At 40.7% G+C, this 13975-nt stretch overlaps 1 protein-coding gene across 1 annotated transcript; it reads left to right on the top strand.

Moving 5' to 3' along the window:
* Positions 1-2004: 2004 nt before the first annotated feature.
* On the top strand, positions 2005-13190 carry LOC131256416 (tetraspanin-8-like). The gene is made up of 2 exons (XM_058257323.1): positions 2005-2555; positions 12719-13190. The coding sequence occupies exons 1-2, from the start codon at positions 2049-2051 to the stop codon at positions 13028-13030; spliced, it is 819 nt and encodes a 272-aa protein (XP_058113306.1). The 5' UTR covers positions 2005-2048; the 3' UTR covers positions 13031-13190.
* The last annotated feature ends 785 nt before the right edge of the window (positions 13191-13975 follow it).

Here is a 13975-nt window from a genome sequence, read left to right as displayed (position 1 = left end):
ACTCTACCACTACCGAAAGCGATCCTTCGATAAACAGTGAATTGAAAAAATTTAACTATTTACTTATCCAAACTTACCCTGTTTCAAACACTCTGTTTGTCAAAGATAAAATGAAACGCTACGGTCTACGGTAGTATGAATATCATGACCGTGCAATAATACAATCCTATACGATCCACAATCCGTACTATGAATATCATGACCGTAAAATAATACAATCCTATACATTCCACGATCCTATACGTGAATCCAAACACGCACTCATTGGAAGCTACTAACTAATGAACCCAACCGTTGTTGTACTGTGTTTGTTAACCGTCCATTTTATTAACCTACTGAACGGTTGGATTGTTCCTATCTTAGGAACTTTGGTGATGGGTCGTCCAAGTGGGGTCCATAATACCAACTCTTGGAACCACTGCACAGTTAGACCACTGACTCCCACTTTACGAAATTACCGAACTTATAACAACTCCATCCAAAAATAGCCCTTTGACAGATCCAAAAAATCAGTTCGGTAAACTAATCGAGTGGGCCACATGACTACATTGAATGGCCCAATATTTAGAACCCTTGATAAGAATCATCCCCGTAAGAAACGTGCCCCTCAACCACAGATGTACATTGGACGGCCTAGATATTCGTCAGGCAAGGTCCTTTCATCGCAGGAGCCCAGTCGGCGAGGTTGACATGGAAAATACCCTACGTGAATTGCGGTGCGCGGAAGTTACTGTGGTCGAAAGCTATTTGAGGCTCACAGAGATTCTCTCGACGAATCCACTCCGTCCATCCGTTTCTCAAGATCGTAATAATATTGAAGTCCAAATATCAGGAAGATCCAAATCTCAAGTAGGCTACACCACATGAAACAGTGAGAATGAAAACTTTCACCATTGAAACCTTCCTGGAGCCAACCATGGTGCTTATATGCCATCCAAACCGTTCATAGGATTACTACCACTCAGATAAAATGTGGAAATACATATTATCCGCATGCAAAACTTCTGTCGCAACCACAAAGTTTCCAATGGTGGGCAATCAATATCCACTTTTCCGTATGGTGTGGCCCACAAGAGCTTTGGATCTCCCTGATCTTTGGATTCATGTCTTACTGTATCTTGAGAAACCGATGGACGGAGTGGATTTGTAACGGGAATCTCTGTCCAAGTTTCCCACCAAGGGAACTTCGGCGGGAAAGTAGTGTCACGAAAAATCAGTCCTGCAAATTCACCAAGTGGCCCACACGTGTACACTGAGATGTACGCGCATATACGTGTGCCGTGATCAATATCTAAATTACCTATGCTGGTGGGCCATAAGTGTAGGTTGGATGGTCACACTCACACAATCCCAGTTGGCAAGATTGAGATAGAAACGGCCGACCGGATTGCCCGCGAAATCCTTGGTCACGAACGTACTGCAACGGGAAGCTAGGTGGGTCCCACCATGATTTTTCTAAGAAATCCATTCCGTCCATCCGTTCTTCCAGATCATATTAGGACACGAGCCCAGAACTTAGATACAAAACTCAAGTGGGCCTCACGACAGGAAAAAGTGGCTAGGAAAATGCCTACCGTTGAAACCTTCCTGGGTCCACCGTGATGTTTATATGCCATCCATACCGTTCATAAGGTCATTCCTACTGGGATGAACTGAAAACACAAAAAATTACACTATCCAGAACTTCCATAGCCCCACAATGTTTCAACGGTGGACGTTCAATTCTCACCGTTTACTATTCTGCGGCCCACTTGAGTCTTGGATCTACCTCATTTTTCCCATATCCTAACATCATCTAGAAAAAGAATGGACGGTGTGGATTTCTCACAAACATCACGGTGGCCCACGCATACAAATGGCCAATATAGGAAATTGGAAAAACCATCCACACATACGTATAAATATATAGAAAGTAACCCCTCATATCCCTTCCCTTTTTATCTCAACCTCTCTTCTGAAGAAGGAAAGAAGGAAAGAAAGAAAGGGAAAGAGGGAGAACCAATCTCTTATATATCTCCATCTGACAATCTCCGCCATCAATCTACACCATGATCCGCATAAGCAACAACCTCATCGGCGTCCTAAATATCCTCACCATCATCCTCTCCATTCCTTTGTTTATCTCAGCCATCTACGTGAGCCACCATTCCAATTCCCAATGTGATAGATTCATCCGCGTCCCTCTCCTTGTATTGGCTATTTTACTATTTTTCATCTCCCTCTGTGGTTTCATTGGATCATGCTGCCGTGTTACATTCTTCTTATGGATTTATCTCTTCATCATGTTCTTGCTGATACTCGGGCTCATGGGTTTTACTGTCTTTGCATTCGTGATAACGAATAAAGGAGCCGGAGAGGTCATATCAGGGAGAGGTTACAAAGAATACCGGCTTGGGAACTACTCGCTTTGGTTGCAAAAACGCGTTAGGGATGAGCGGAATTGGTTGAAGATTAAGAGCTGCTTGAGTGAGGCGAAGGTTTGTGGCAGTCTCGGCCGTGGTGCCGTTTATGAGAAAGCGGCTGAGTTCTATAAGATGAACCTCACGCCGATCCAGGTTCCTATTCTCTTATTTTGTTATTATTATCATTATTATTATTATTATTTGTTTGAATGAATAGTGTTTTTTTATTCACTCTGTTATTGATTTGAATTGGTTTGTTGTCATATATATATATATATACCTGATGGGAACTTCCCATGAGGTTTAGCTGTGTGGCCCCATTGTGATGTGTGTCAAACATCAACACCTTGCATTTGAAAGGGCCCCTTTAGTTTATGGGATATCCAAAACCAGCTGTGTATGGAATTCAGGTGGCCCATACCATCTAAAACCATGTGAAGACATGCCTAAAATATATAAAAGTAATTTGTGGGGGCCACTTGGGTTTTGGATGGGATGAAACTTGGTCTTACCCCTCATCTAAGTGGGACACACCTAATGGATGGCTGGATTTGTGAATCACATCTCGGTAGGCCCAATAAATGATTATGAATGTTTTAATGGAGTGTAACCCCTCTCAATTGTTGTATGTGGTGTGGCCCACCCAAGTCATGGATTGACTTAATTTTTAAGCCCATGGCCCACCATGGAATGGTGCATCCGGTTGATGGGGTAGATTTTTGACACACATCACAATGGGGAATTAAATGAGATTATATTCATTTGGTATTATTTCACCGGTTGAGCGTCCCTAATCCACCACACACACACACACACACACACACACACACACACACACACACATATATATATATATATTTGTGAATTAAATGAGATTACATTTTTGGTATTATTTTAAAGGTTTTTTTTTTTCTCTTTATATAACTGCCTACCTTTTAGGCTATTTCTTGAAAGATGTCTGCTTTCAAAATATTTAAATCAAACTGCTTAAGTTTTCCAGCGAGGCCTATTGTTATATTGGGATTTCGGCTCACTGGAACCATGTCAAAGAGAGGGGCTTGTCAGTGTCCAGGGGTTTGAAGTTAAAACGTGAAATTGCCTAAAAGACAGGCAATTATAGGGGAAAAACTCTATTTTGAAAGTGTTAATATTTTCTACTTGTTTGGAAGTCCGAAATGAAAGTGTTTCTTTATTCCTTGTCGTTGAATGGGAGAGAGATTATTCTCTTCTTCCTATGGTTGTTTATTGTTGTTGTTGTTATTGTTATTGTTATTGCTGTTTTAATCCTGTTGTAATAATGGCTATCTATTACAGAAGTGATCCATGTCATAGAGTAAATGGTTATTGTTATTGCTGTTTCAAGCTTTCAGAGTGTGGTGTATCAATGTATATCAAGGGACTTTATGACTCCAACACCCCCCTGCACGTGCAGGGGTGGGAACTCCGCACGGGAACATACTGATGAGGGTGGAGGGATGCTCACACTAGAAATAGGCCAGGCTTGATTTCCCAGTCCCTGAGCTGGACCTGTTTTTCCTGACCCCCCGTGGGAGAATAATATATTAGTGAAGCATATGTGCTGCTCTCGAGATTCGAACATAGGACCTTCTGGGGGGGTGGGAACTCCATGAGACTTTTCACTCCAACAATCCATTGCAACCAGTCCTATAAGTTAAGGCTTCCTACTTGGACACTTAAACACTCTAATAGATCAATCTGAACTCTGCATTGTGATAAGAACAAGCTTTATGGATTGCTATCCGTAGCTTAAATGGCTTGGATGATCCAAGATGTCTTAAAGTTGAATATCTATTCCATGGACATCCATTTTTTCAACAGGTGATGGGATGGTTAGAATTGTTTGCTAAATCGGACTCATTAGAACCATAGGAAATCCATGATAGGCCCCAAAAAATAGATTTTCATCAAATTGTTGATTGGCCCTTTTTTTTTTTTTTTTTCCAGAAAAGATATGCCCATCCACTCTATATAGGCTATTGATAGAATGTCCACGGTAGCTTAACGTTTGCTGGAGATGGTAAAGGTAAGTCGAATGGAATACCCAAGTAGCTGATGGAACTCTAAGTTACTAGCTTTGATATTTCCACATGTTAATATATTAGTAATTTGAATGCCTTGAAGAAACTGGTGACTCTTGTCAATGTCGCAGCTAGAAGAAGATCAATGGATCATGAATCTAGATTGTACAAGCTAGTACTTTAGAAGCACAAAAAACATGTGACATTTAAAAAAAAAAAAAATAATGGTAAGAAAAACCTGTCTTATAAGAGATAACAAAACCATCTAACCACTTGAGAAACTAATCCAGTGGTATAAAAGTAAATAATTGATGGTGTGACATCCATATTTGCATACTTTACAATGTCATACTCACGGAAAGAAAAATCTCTACATGGTCTTTATTGAATTAGAGAAAGTAAATGATGGCAGGACTCCACTGCAGGCTTATGTATGTATTGGCTTTGAGCTTATATTGTTATGCATGAGTTATATATGATTAAACAAATCATTTGTAAAAAGAGGTCCTAAGGTGTATGTTGTTTGCAAATGACATAGTTTTGATTGACAAGCCAAGGGAGGTGGTAAGGGCAAAGCTAAAGTTACGGAGGGATGCTTTGGAATCTAAAGTTTTTAAATAATTTGGATTAAATAAAGTACATTGAATGTAATTTTAGCAACAACAAGAGTTGAAATGGAAAATTAGCCAACATTGTTGATAAAGAACTACTCAAAATGAAAAACTTTCATATCTCAGGTCAATAATTTATAACAATAGAGAGATTGAAAAGGATGTTGCTCATGGAATTATGATGGATGGCTGAAGTATTAGAGATGTAAGTCTTGATTTTTATGTGATATTCTCGTGCCAATCAAAGTGAAGAGGAGATTTTATAGTATAAGACGACCGATGTTTTACCGAATAGAAAGCTGGACAATTAAGGAATAACATGTTCATAGTATGATGTTGACACAGGTATGTGCGTGCATGTGTTTTGTACAGAAGTGTGGCCACATGGCTATTTTTTCTCCGCTAAAAATTAGTTGAGTGAGTCTCCCGCAATGACTGGGAAAGACCTAGTCATATGGGAGAATGTTTGAAATGAGACTGGCTTCTTCAACTGACAACAGGCATTAACTTCAATGGCTAATAATCTTAAATGGATATAAATAAGTTCATTTAACTAGTGCGAAAGAATATGATAGTGTGGTACAAAAAGTCTACTACTAAAGAGGAGAGTTTTTTTTTTTTTTTTGGAAAAGCAAAGGATGATAGACTCTCTTATTACTTACCTAGGGTAAAAGCTTGGAAAAATACAAGAGAGAGGGGCACACCCCTAAGAAAATGGAAAAGAAAAGAGCTCACACCCTGAGCTCCAGTGGAAAAAAGGAAGAAAAAGATAGAAATGAAAAGAAAGAGCTAGTCAACGGAAGGCAGAAGGAACAACAACTCAGGCTAGGCATCATAACAAAGAAGTAAGCTCAATCCTTGAGACAAGATGATAGGGAGAGCCAAGAGGAGCAGTAGCCAACTTCAAAATAATCCATTTAACGCAAGTTAAGGTAACGCTCGAGTGGCTTCTGGAATGAGTGACTTAGGCGTGGATTATACGGGCAAAGAGTAGCATCTCCCATGAAGAGGAGGACAGATCCAATGTGGTAGAAAGACTCATCATTAAGTAAAACTTATAAATACCTTAAGCACCTGTAAGGTTGTCAGAATACAACTTATTGATACTTGGAACAGGTTTGAAGACATTCATCCAAAGGCCTACGCATGGCAGTATTCGAGATGATTTACCAAATTGGGAAAAATGTATGGGAGAAACAAAAGAGAGACCAACTTTAGAATCAATATTCTCCCCAGACCAAGGTCCAACGCAACTCATTGGAATTAGAATTACTAGCCTCAGATGAGAACCGTGTGCTATGGGCGATCTACCACCTAACGACAAACAAGCCACGTTGGACATGTTGATCTTCATTGGTGAATAATTCTTGAACAATGAATGGGCCCTCCCATGCGGGCTTGAATTTGCTTCTAGGATTGGATAGATGAGGAGGTAGGATTTTCTTCATCACCACATCTCCTACTCTGAATGTTCTCATGCCGACCTCCTTGTTGTATGCTCGTGCGATCCTTTTATGCTAAGTCTGGGAATGACATAGGGCTCGCATTCTCTTTTCATCCACTGGATGTAACTGATCATAACAAGCTTGTATCTATTCACCTTCTTTGACTTTCCTTTTCAGCAATATTATAGTGAGGAAATTTTGATCTCGACTGGTAAAACAACCTCCATTCCATAGGTAAGCTCATATGGAGTGGTGCCCATTGCAATGCGTACAAACGTTCGATAAGCCCAAAGTGCATAAGGAAGTCTCTTTGACTAGTCGCGGAAAGTCTTTACCATCTTCTCAAGGATTCGTGCAAGAGTGTTGTTTTCGACTTCAATTGATCCGTTGTAAAAATGCATCTAACCGCCAAGGGTCGCGTGGTTGGCCCGTGGTTGACGATTTTGAATGGGTGGTGGTGGTATGAGCTTCCCCCTTATAGGTGGCATGTGTCGATGACTAGGGTACTAGGCTCTCCTAGACGAACTGCTTTTACAGGAAAATGCTGTTCAAGATCACTTAGAATGGAGAGCACTTTATTGCCTAGGATGTATTTGATTCGTTGGAGTGTCAAAGGAATGGCCTAGACTTGGTGCAACCAAGGGTGGCCAAGAAGGAGATTGAATGAGGAAGATATGTCCATGACCTGGGAGGTGATTGCGGATATGTCTGGAACTATCTGTTGTTCGAGGTCAATCTCTCATTCGATTTCCCTTCGTAAATTATCAAAGACTCTCACATTCATGTTACTGGGCCTGAACATGGATGAGTCCAGTCCAAGATACGTACCAGTTTGAAGTAGGCAAACGTTCGGACTTGACCTGTTATCAATGAGTACAAATGGGATGCTGCGATCTTTATGACTGTCAATTATGTTCAAGGATCTCCCATGGTCGCATCCTTCAGATGACAACTTGTCATCTGAGAAGGTGATGACTCGAGGTGCAATGAGCTGTCCTATCATGTGGGCGACCATTTCTGGGGGTGCTTCTCGAGCGATGTGTGCATCATTTAATGTTTTGATGAATGTTGTTGTTATTGACCTGTGGGATGTCAGCCGATGCCCCTTGTATGGAGGCTATGAGGTTATTTCTTTCTACTGTCTAAGGGACAACTATTTCCTTGCTTCGATTCTTGTACCTGCCCATTTTCTCTTCTGGATTGTTTCTTAGCACAGGGGTAGCCTGGTGGGACCAAGATGCAATTGTGTTGGCTCTGATTCCGACTTCTACCTGGCCTCATGTGCAGATTAACTGTGCAAAGTTTATGTACGGGTAGGAGATTAAGTAGCTTGATATATTTGGATTGGTCAAATGAACGATCAAGGAGATCTATAGCTTCGTCATCAATGGGTGGTTTCATTTTTGCAGCTATGACTCTCCATTGGCCAACATAAATAGATAGGATTTGTCACTTCTTTGCCTAAGGGCCACCAGGTCCCTCCTCTAGGGTGCTACCTTTAAATTGTATGCAAATAGGTCTATGAATGCCTACAACATATCCTCCCAAGTTCTGACTTTGTGGTAATCCAAATATGTATACTAGTCAAGCTCATCACCCCTTAGGGACTATTGGAATAGTCAAGTTAAGGCTTCCTCATCTCCGCCAATGGCATCAAGCTCATTGCAGAAGGCTTTGAGGTGCGTGATGGGACATCTTGTTCCATCATACATGTGAAACTTTGACATCTCAAAGTTGGTGGGTACCCTAGCATCTGGGAAGGGACAGAGATTGCTAAATTTAGAGAAGGGGAGTTCTACTCCATGTTGTCGTTGCAGTTCATTTCGCATGGCTTTGAGCTGACCCTCGAAATACCTGTAAAGTCGGTATATTTCAAAAGCTTGCTGAGGTGGCAATTGTGCCCCTTGATGGGCTTAACTCCACTCCTCTTCATATTGATCCACCTTTGTGCCTTGCCTAGGTGCTGATGCGGGTTGGGTTTGTTAATAAGTGGTTTGGTGAGGTAGAAATGGGGTTTGAATTATAGGATGATATTGCCCATTGACAGGCGACAATTGGTATTGATCGGGGTGCAGGGGTGGCTGCTGGAACTAGGCCAATTATGACTAGATGGACTGAGCTTGCTATGGTGTAGGTCGATTTTCGTCGCGGTATTGGACTCTCTTTCCTTCCTTGGGAGGGATGGAAAACAGGTTGATGGTAGGATCAGAGAGCCTTATATGCGTGCAGGGTGGTTGTGTGCCATGGATTGTGGGAGCCGTCCCAGGATGAAGGAGGCGTGCTAACATGTCCTGGATCTTACTCATGTCTTGTGCTAGGTCGGCTAGTGAAGGTGCAACTACGGGTGGTGGTGCCTGGTTCCTGGGTGATTCTGGAGGGGATGGTCAATATTCCTCGTGCGCTGACATGATTGCCTAGGCACAAGTACAAATAATGCTTTGGTATGCTAGTGTTGACTTTGAAGTGCGGTGGACTCGCAAGCTACTTATGGGCGCAATGATTGCTACCTGTCTTACCTTTTCCTTTGTGGACTTTCTCCTTTCTTTTTCCTGTTTCACTATAGAAATATGGCTTGACATGCAGGGGTTAGCAAATAATGGGGACCAATGTAGAACTGGAATGCAGAATACTTGTGGAAAAGTAAATGGACCAGAGTGTGGAACTAGTATGCAGAATGCTCGCTGAAAAGTAAATGGACCAATGCGAAACTAGAATGTAGAATGCCCACTAAAAAGTAAATGGACCAGTGTAGAACTGGAATGCAGAATGCTTGTAGAAAGGTTAACGCACTAGTACGAGACTGTAATTTAGAATGCTAACAGAAAAGTAAATGGACCAGTACAGGACTAGAAAGTTAGCAAGTTAGTCAGTTAGTACAGGACCAGTATGCATTGGATGTTAGTGTTGTAGATATCATGGTTTCCTTGAAGCTCGTACGCCCCTTGTTTCGAGTCGGACCTTAGAATGATATGTACTACCAACTCTAAAATAGAGTTTCCATTCTGTGAATGCCCTCCCCCTGACCCACGTGCGCACAATGCTGGATATGCGACACGCAGTGGAAGATTGCCTTTCATTAGGTGACGTTTTCGTTATTTTGTGCAGTTGATCTTTATGGGGGTGATAATGGCCTAATATATATGTTTGTTTGTCATGTTTTAGCTTCTTTGGCTATGCAATACCTTTCCATGGTGGCCAGAATGTGCGTTTAAAGGACCGGAGTTGCCACTGGCCGATTTGGCAAGGTAACAGCTCATGGTCCCAAAGCCATAAACTCACTTGATAAGGTTGAAGAATCACATGTAGGATCTGTCAGAAATATGCCAAGAAATCTCGAGGCAAGATTTGTGGCGGCAGGTGGCCGACAGTTGATCATCAGTCGATGACCTGCTTTACCCACAGTGGGGTGTCTACAATTACATTTTTATTTGAATTATTTCAAATCTGCAATAATATTTCAATGGTAGGGTGCCTTGATTTACGAGGGTTTTTATTGAATGTGGTTTGATTGGTTTCTATACGTTAAAATTGTATGGATAAGTGGTGTCAAATCATTATGCATGGAAGACAATGTATGAACTTGGATGGAACCTTGAATGAACATAATCCTCTCTAATTAAATTCTATAATTGATTGAGTTAAGTATACTTAGTGCATGAGTTATGAACCAAAACTCGACTTTGAGGGTGCACATTCTATATATACTCGGATAGGGCGTGACAGTTTGATTCGATCAAAAATGTCAAAATTAATTAAGAAATTTAACTGTTATAATTTTTATTTTCTCGATTCAATGGATGATAGATTTGATTGAGGGTCTTTCTCTATATATATACATATATACATATATAGAGGCATGTTTGCACACGTGTCATGGGAGTGTAATCCGAATGCTCCATGTGATGCAGAATCCAATGAAACCCCAAAATACAAATTTTCACCATGATCTAAAATTCCGGTGGGCCATAGCAAAGAGAACAAAAATCAAGGGGGGAAATTGTTTTCTTTTTTATGGCCCACCAAAGTTTTGGATCAAAGTAAAAATTGGGCTTGGGGGTTTTCATGAGGTGCTGCTTCACGTGGATCATTTAGATTTTGGAATCACATCACGCACGATGAATTATCAACAAAGTTCTCATGAGTTCCGTGCGAATTGGTGCGCAGCTGAGCATTCGGCTACACACACACGCGCGTGCGCGCACACACACACACATATAGCTAAATTCTCAGTTGCGCACCAGTTCGCACCGAACTCGTGCAAACTTTTTTGATAACTCATCACACGTGATGTTACTCCAAAATCTGAATGCTCCATGTGAAGTAGCACCTTATGAAACCCCTTGAACCCAATTTTTACTTTGATAAAAAACTTTGGTGGCCCATGAAAAATGAAAATAGTTTCCTCCCTTGATTTGTATTTCTCTTTACTAGCTATGATCCATCAGAATTTGAGATTAAGGTAAAAATTTATTCGTTAGGAGTTTCATGGGATACCACATCACATGGACTGTTTAGATTAGACGCCTATGACACATGTGCAATGGTATGCACGTGCATAGGTGCGCCGGTAAGCATGACTCTCTCTCTCTCTCTCTCTCTCTCTCTCTCTCTCTCTCTCTCTCTCTCTCTCTCTATATATATATATATATATAACCTCATGGGAACTTCCCATGAGGTCGAGCTATGTGGGCCCCACCATGATGTGTGTCGAACATCTACCTCATCAGTCCTAGGCACCATTCCATAGTGGCCCATGGGCTTAAAAATCAAGTCAATCCATGACTTGGGTGGGCCACACCACATATAACAGTTGAGAGGGGTTACCCTCCCATTAAAACATTCATAATTATTTATTGCGCCCGCCGAGATGTTGTTCACAAATCCAGCCCATCCATTGTTTGTGTCCCAATTTGGTGAAGGGTCAAACCAAGTTTCAACCGTGTCCAAAGCTCAGGTGGGCCCCACCAAGCTCTTATATATATTTTAGGCATGTCTTTACATGGGTTTAGATGGTATGGCCCACCTGAGTTCCGTATACGGCTGATTTTTGGGATATTGCATGACCTAAATTTGACCCATCAAATGCATTGTGTTGATGTCCCCCACACATCAATGTGGGGGCCACATAGCTCGACCTCATGGGAAGTTCACATGAGGACGACCTCACAGTACCATTTTGTTCTGTGATGTCACAGTTGATTTTGATGTTTGCAATCTCTACCTTGCCAATGACGAAACAACAGCGTAGCTCCATCAACAGGCCTGCCTCAATTCTGAAGAAAATTCTGTCCTCACTGAGGAAGGTCATCTGCAACCGAATTGCTCTCACCAAAATGCGGTCTATATCCAGATGAAGCACGTACTTGATATCATTCATCTCCACCCACCAAACAAACCACTAACACCTTCGACTAGCTCTTTATTTGGATGTTTGTTAATGTATTCCTCCTTCATATCTTGAATCATCAAGAAGAGCACTTCTCCACTTCCATACTTGTGATTCTAACATACCGATTAAAGATCAACCGATCGACCATGATCATCTCTACAAACTCCCCTCTCTGCCTTACCAGGGTTCTCTCTTGAAGACCTGTCAACATGTAGGGGTCATTTGGATTCTTGTAAGTTTAATAAGTGTCACTTACTGGTGTGGTGTTTGGGGGAGGAAATTCATCTGTAAGTCACTAACAACTAACCAAGTCAAGTCACCTTCAAGTGAAAGACACAACTTAAAAATTCACATACATCTAAACAACCTCTTAGCTTGCCCCATCCCAATCTCAGCTTTGTTCATTTAATTACCACAACATTCTAGTTCAACTTTGGTTGAGAAGGGTTGCCCATTTCCACCACCATTATTTGGTAAGCAAAAGGCTCTTAGCTTCCTCCCTAGAAAGGACATGGCATAACACCCTTAAGAGTCTTGAAAATGGTCGACAAACCACACTCCTAAATCATTTTTTGTAACCTTTGCAATAGACTGATTTTCAATAAACACAACATCCAACAAGGAAACTAAAATCTGACGTCGACCAACATATCTTCCATTGAATTCATCTCCAACATAACATAGAGGCAACATAGGAGTGTTATTTTCATCCATGGATGTAATCATGATGCACTCAACTTCTCTTTTTATTTATTTATTTATTATTATTTCCCTGTTTCTTGGTTGTGGTATTAATTTGATTTTATATTTGTATTTTTGTTATCTTTTTCAGTCAGGTTGCTGCAAGCCACCTTCTTACTGTGGTTTCATATACCAAAATGCCACATTTTGGTCCCAACCGAAATCTGGGGTGAAGTCTAATGAAAAGGATTGCTTGACATGGAGCAATGATCAGAACCGTCTATGTTTCGAATGTGAATCATGCAAGGCTGGGGTCCTCGCTAACTTGAAGCACGATTGGCGGAAAGTTGCAATTGTAAATGTATCTGTCCTTGTATTCGTCATCATCATCTACTCCATTGGTTGCTGCGCTTTCAGAAACAACAGATACGACACCGGTCACAAGACACGAGCCTACCCTTAATCCAACCTTAGAATGGTAGCAGAGAACAAATTAATCAATATTCTTTGGTTGTGAACTTATTGCTACTCCATTTTATTTCTTGTGCATTTACTCAAGCATTTATGTAATTATTTGGTCGATAATTCTTTTGTTTAGATAATTTACAACTTTAAAACCACGTGTAGGCCTCTTCACATGTTAGAAAGGTCATCTAGGGGGCGTTGGATCGTAAGTTACTTACGCTACTTATGCCTTAAGTAATTTATTTTGATTTCTACTTAAAATGAAGTGATTAAGTAACTTAAAAAAGACTACTTATAGTTGATCATAAACCAAACTTATCTCAAATAAGTTACTTATCTACTACTGTAAATAAAAAAAGTAACTTATTTCGTGGTATCCAAATGGGCCCTTGGCATCGTTTAAATGATTTTAGATGTTGCCCTCTTTTAAATGATTTTTAAAGCTCCCTCTAACTTAAAACATAAAATGAAAGTCAAAGTAAAGCTCAAAATAAAAGAGGAATAGTAAATCAGGATTTAAATAATAAATTGTAGAATTTAAGTAGAATCCTAGGATAAATTTAAAAGGATATTCAATGTGGGATTCAAATCGTTTTGCTTAAGATTTGACTCAATCGTAAATCGTATGATTTTGACACTGTCCATCTGCATATTGTAAGTGGTACATTTCATCACTATCATACAATGCCCACTTGGGTTTTTTCTTGATCCACCATTGGCTTAAAGTCTTCCAGATTGGAGATCACAGCCATCGAATCCTAGGCCTCTTATTGGTTGAATGTGAATTGTTGTTGTAGCATCTTTCTTTGCCATCTTTTCGCTGGTCATTAATCGATGGCTGGGGGTTTCTTACACAGCATGGGAAACGGTAAGATCCGCTTGGATGTTATAAAATATCCAATGGCTTGAAATCCACATGTAATGTGGATATCATCCTACGAGC

The sequence above is a fragment of the Magnolia sinica genome, chromosome 9 (assembly GCF_029962835.1).
Source record: "Magnolia sinica isolate HGM2019 chromosome 9, MsV1, whole genome shotgun sequence".
Taxonomy (NCBI): domain Eukaryota; kingdom Viridiplantae; phylum Streptophyta; class Magnoliopsida; order Magnoliales; family Magnoliaceae; genus Magnolia; species Magnolia sinica.
The sequence above is the reverse complement of the archived record's forward strand: the minus strand, read 5'-3'. Positions and strand labels throughout refer to the sequence as shown.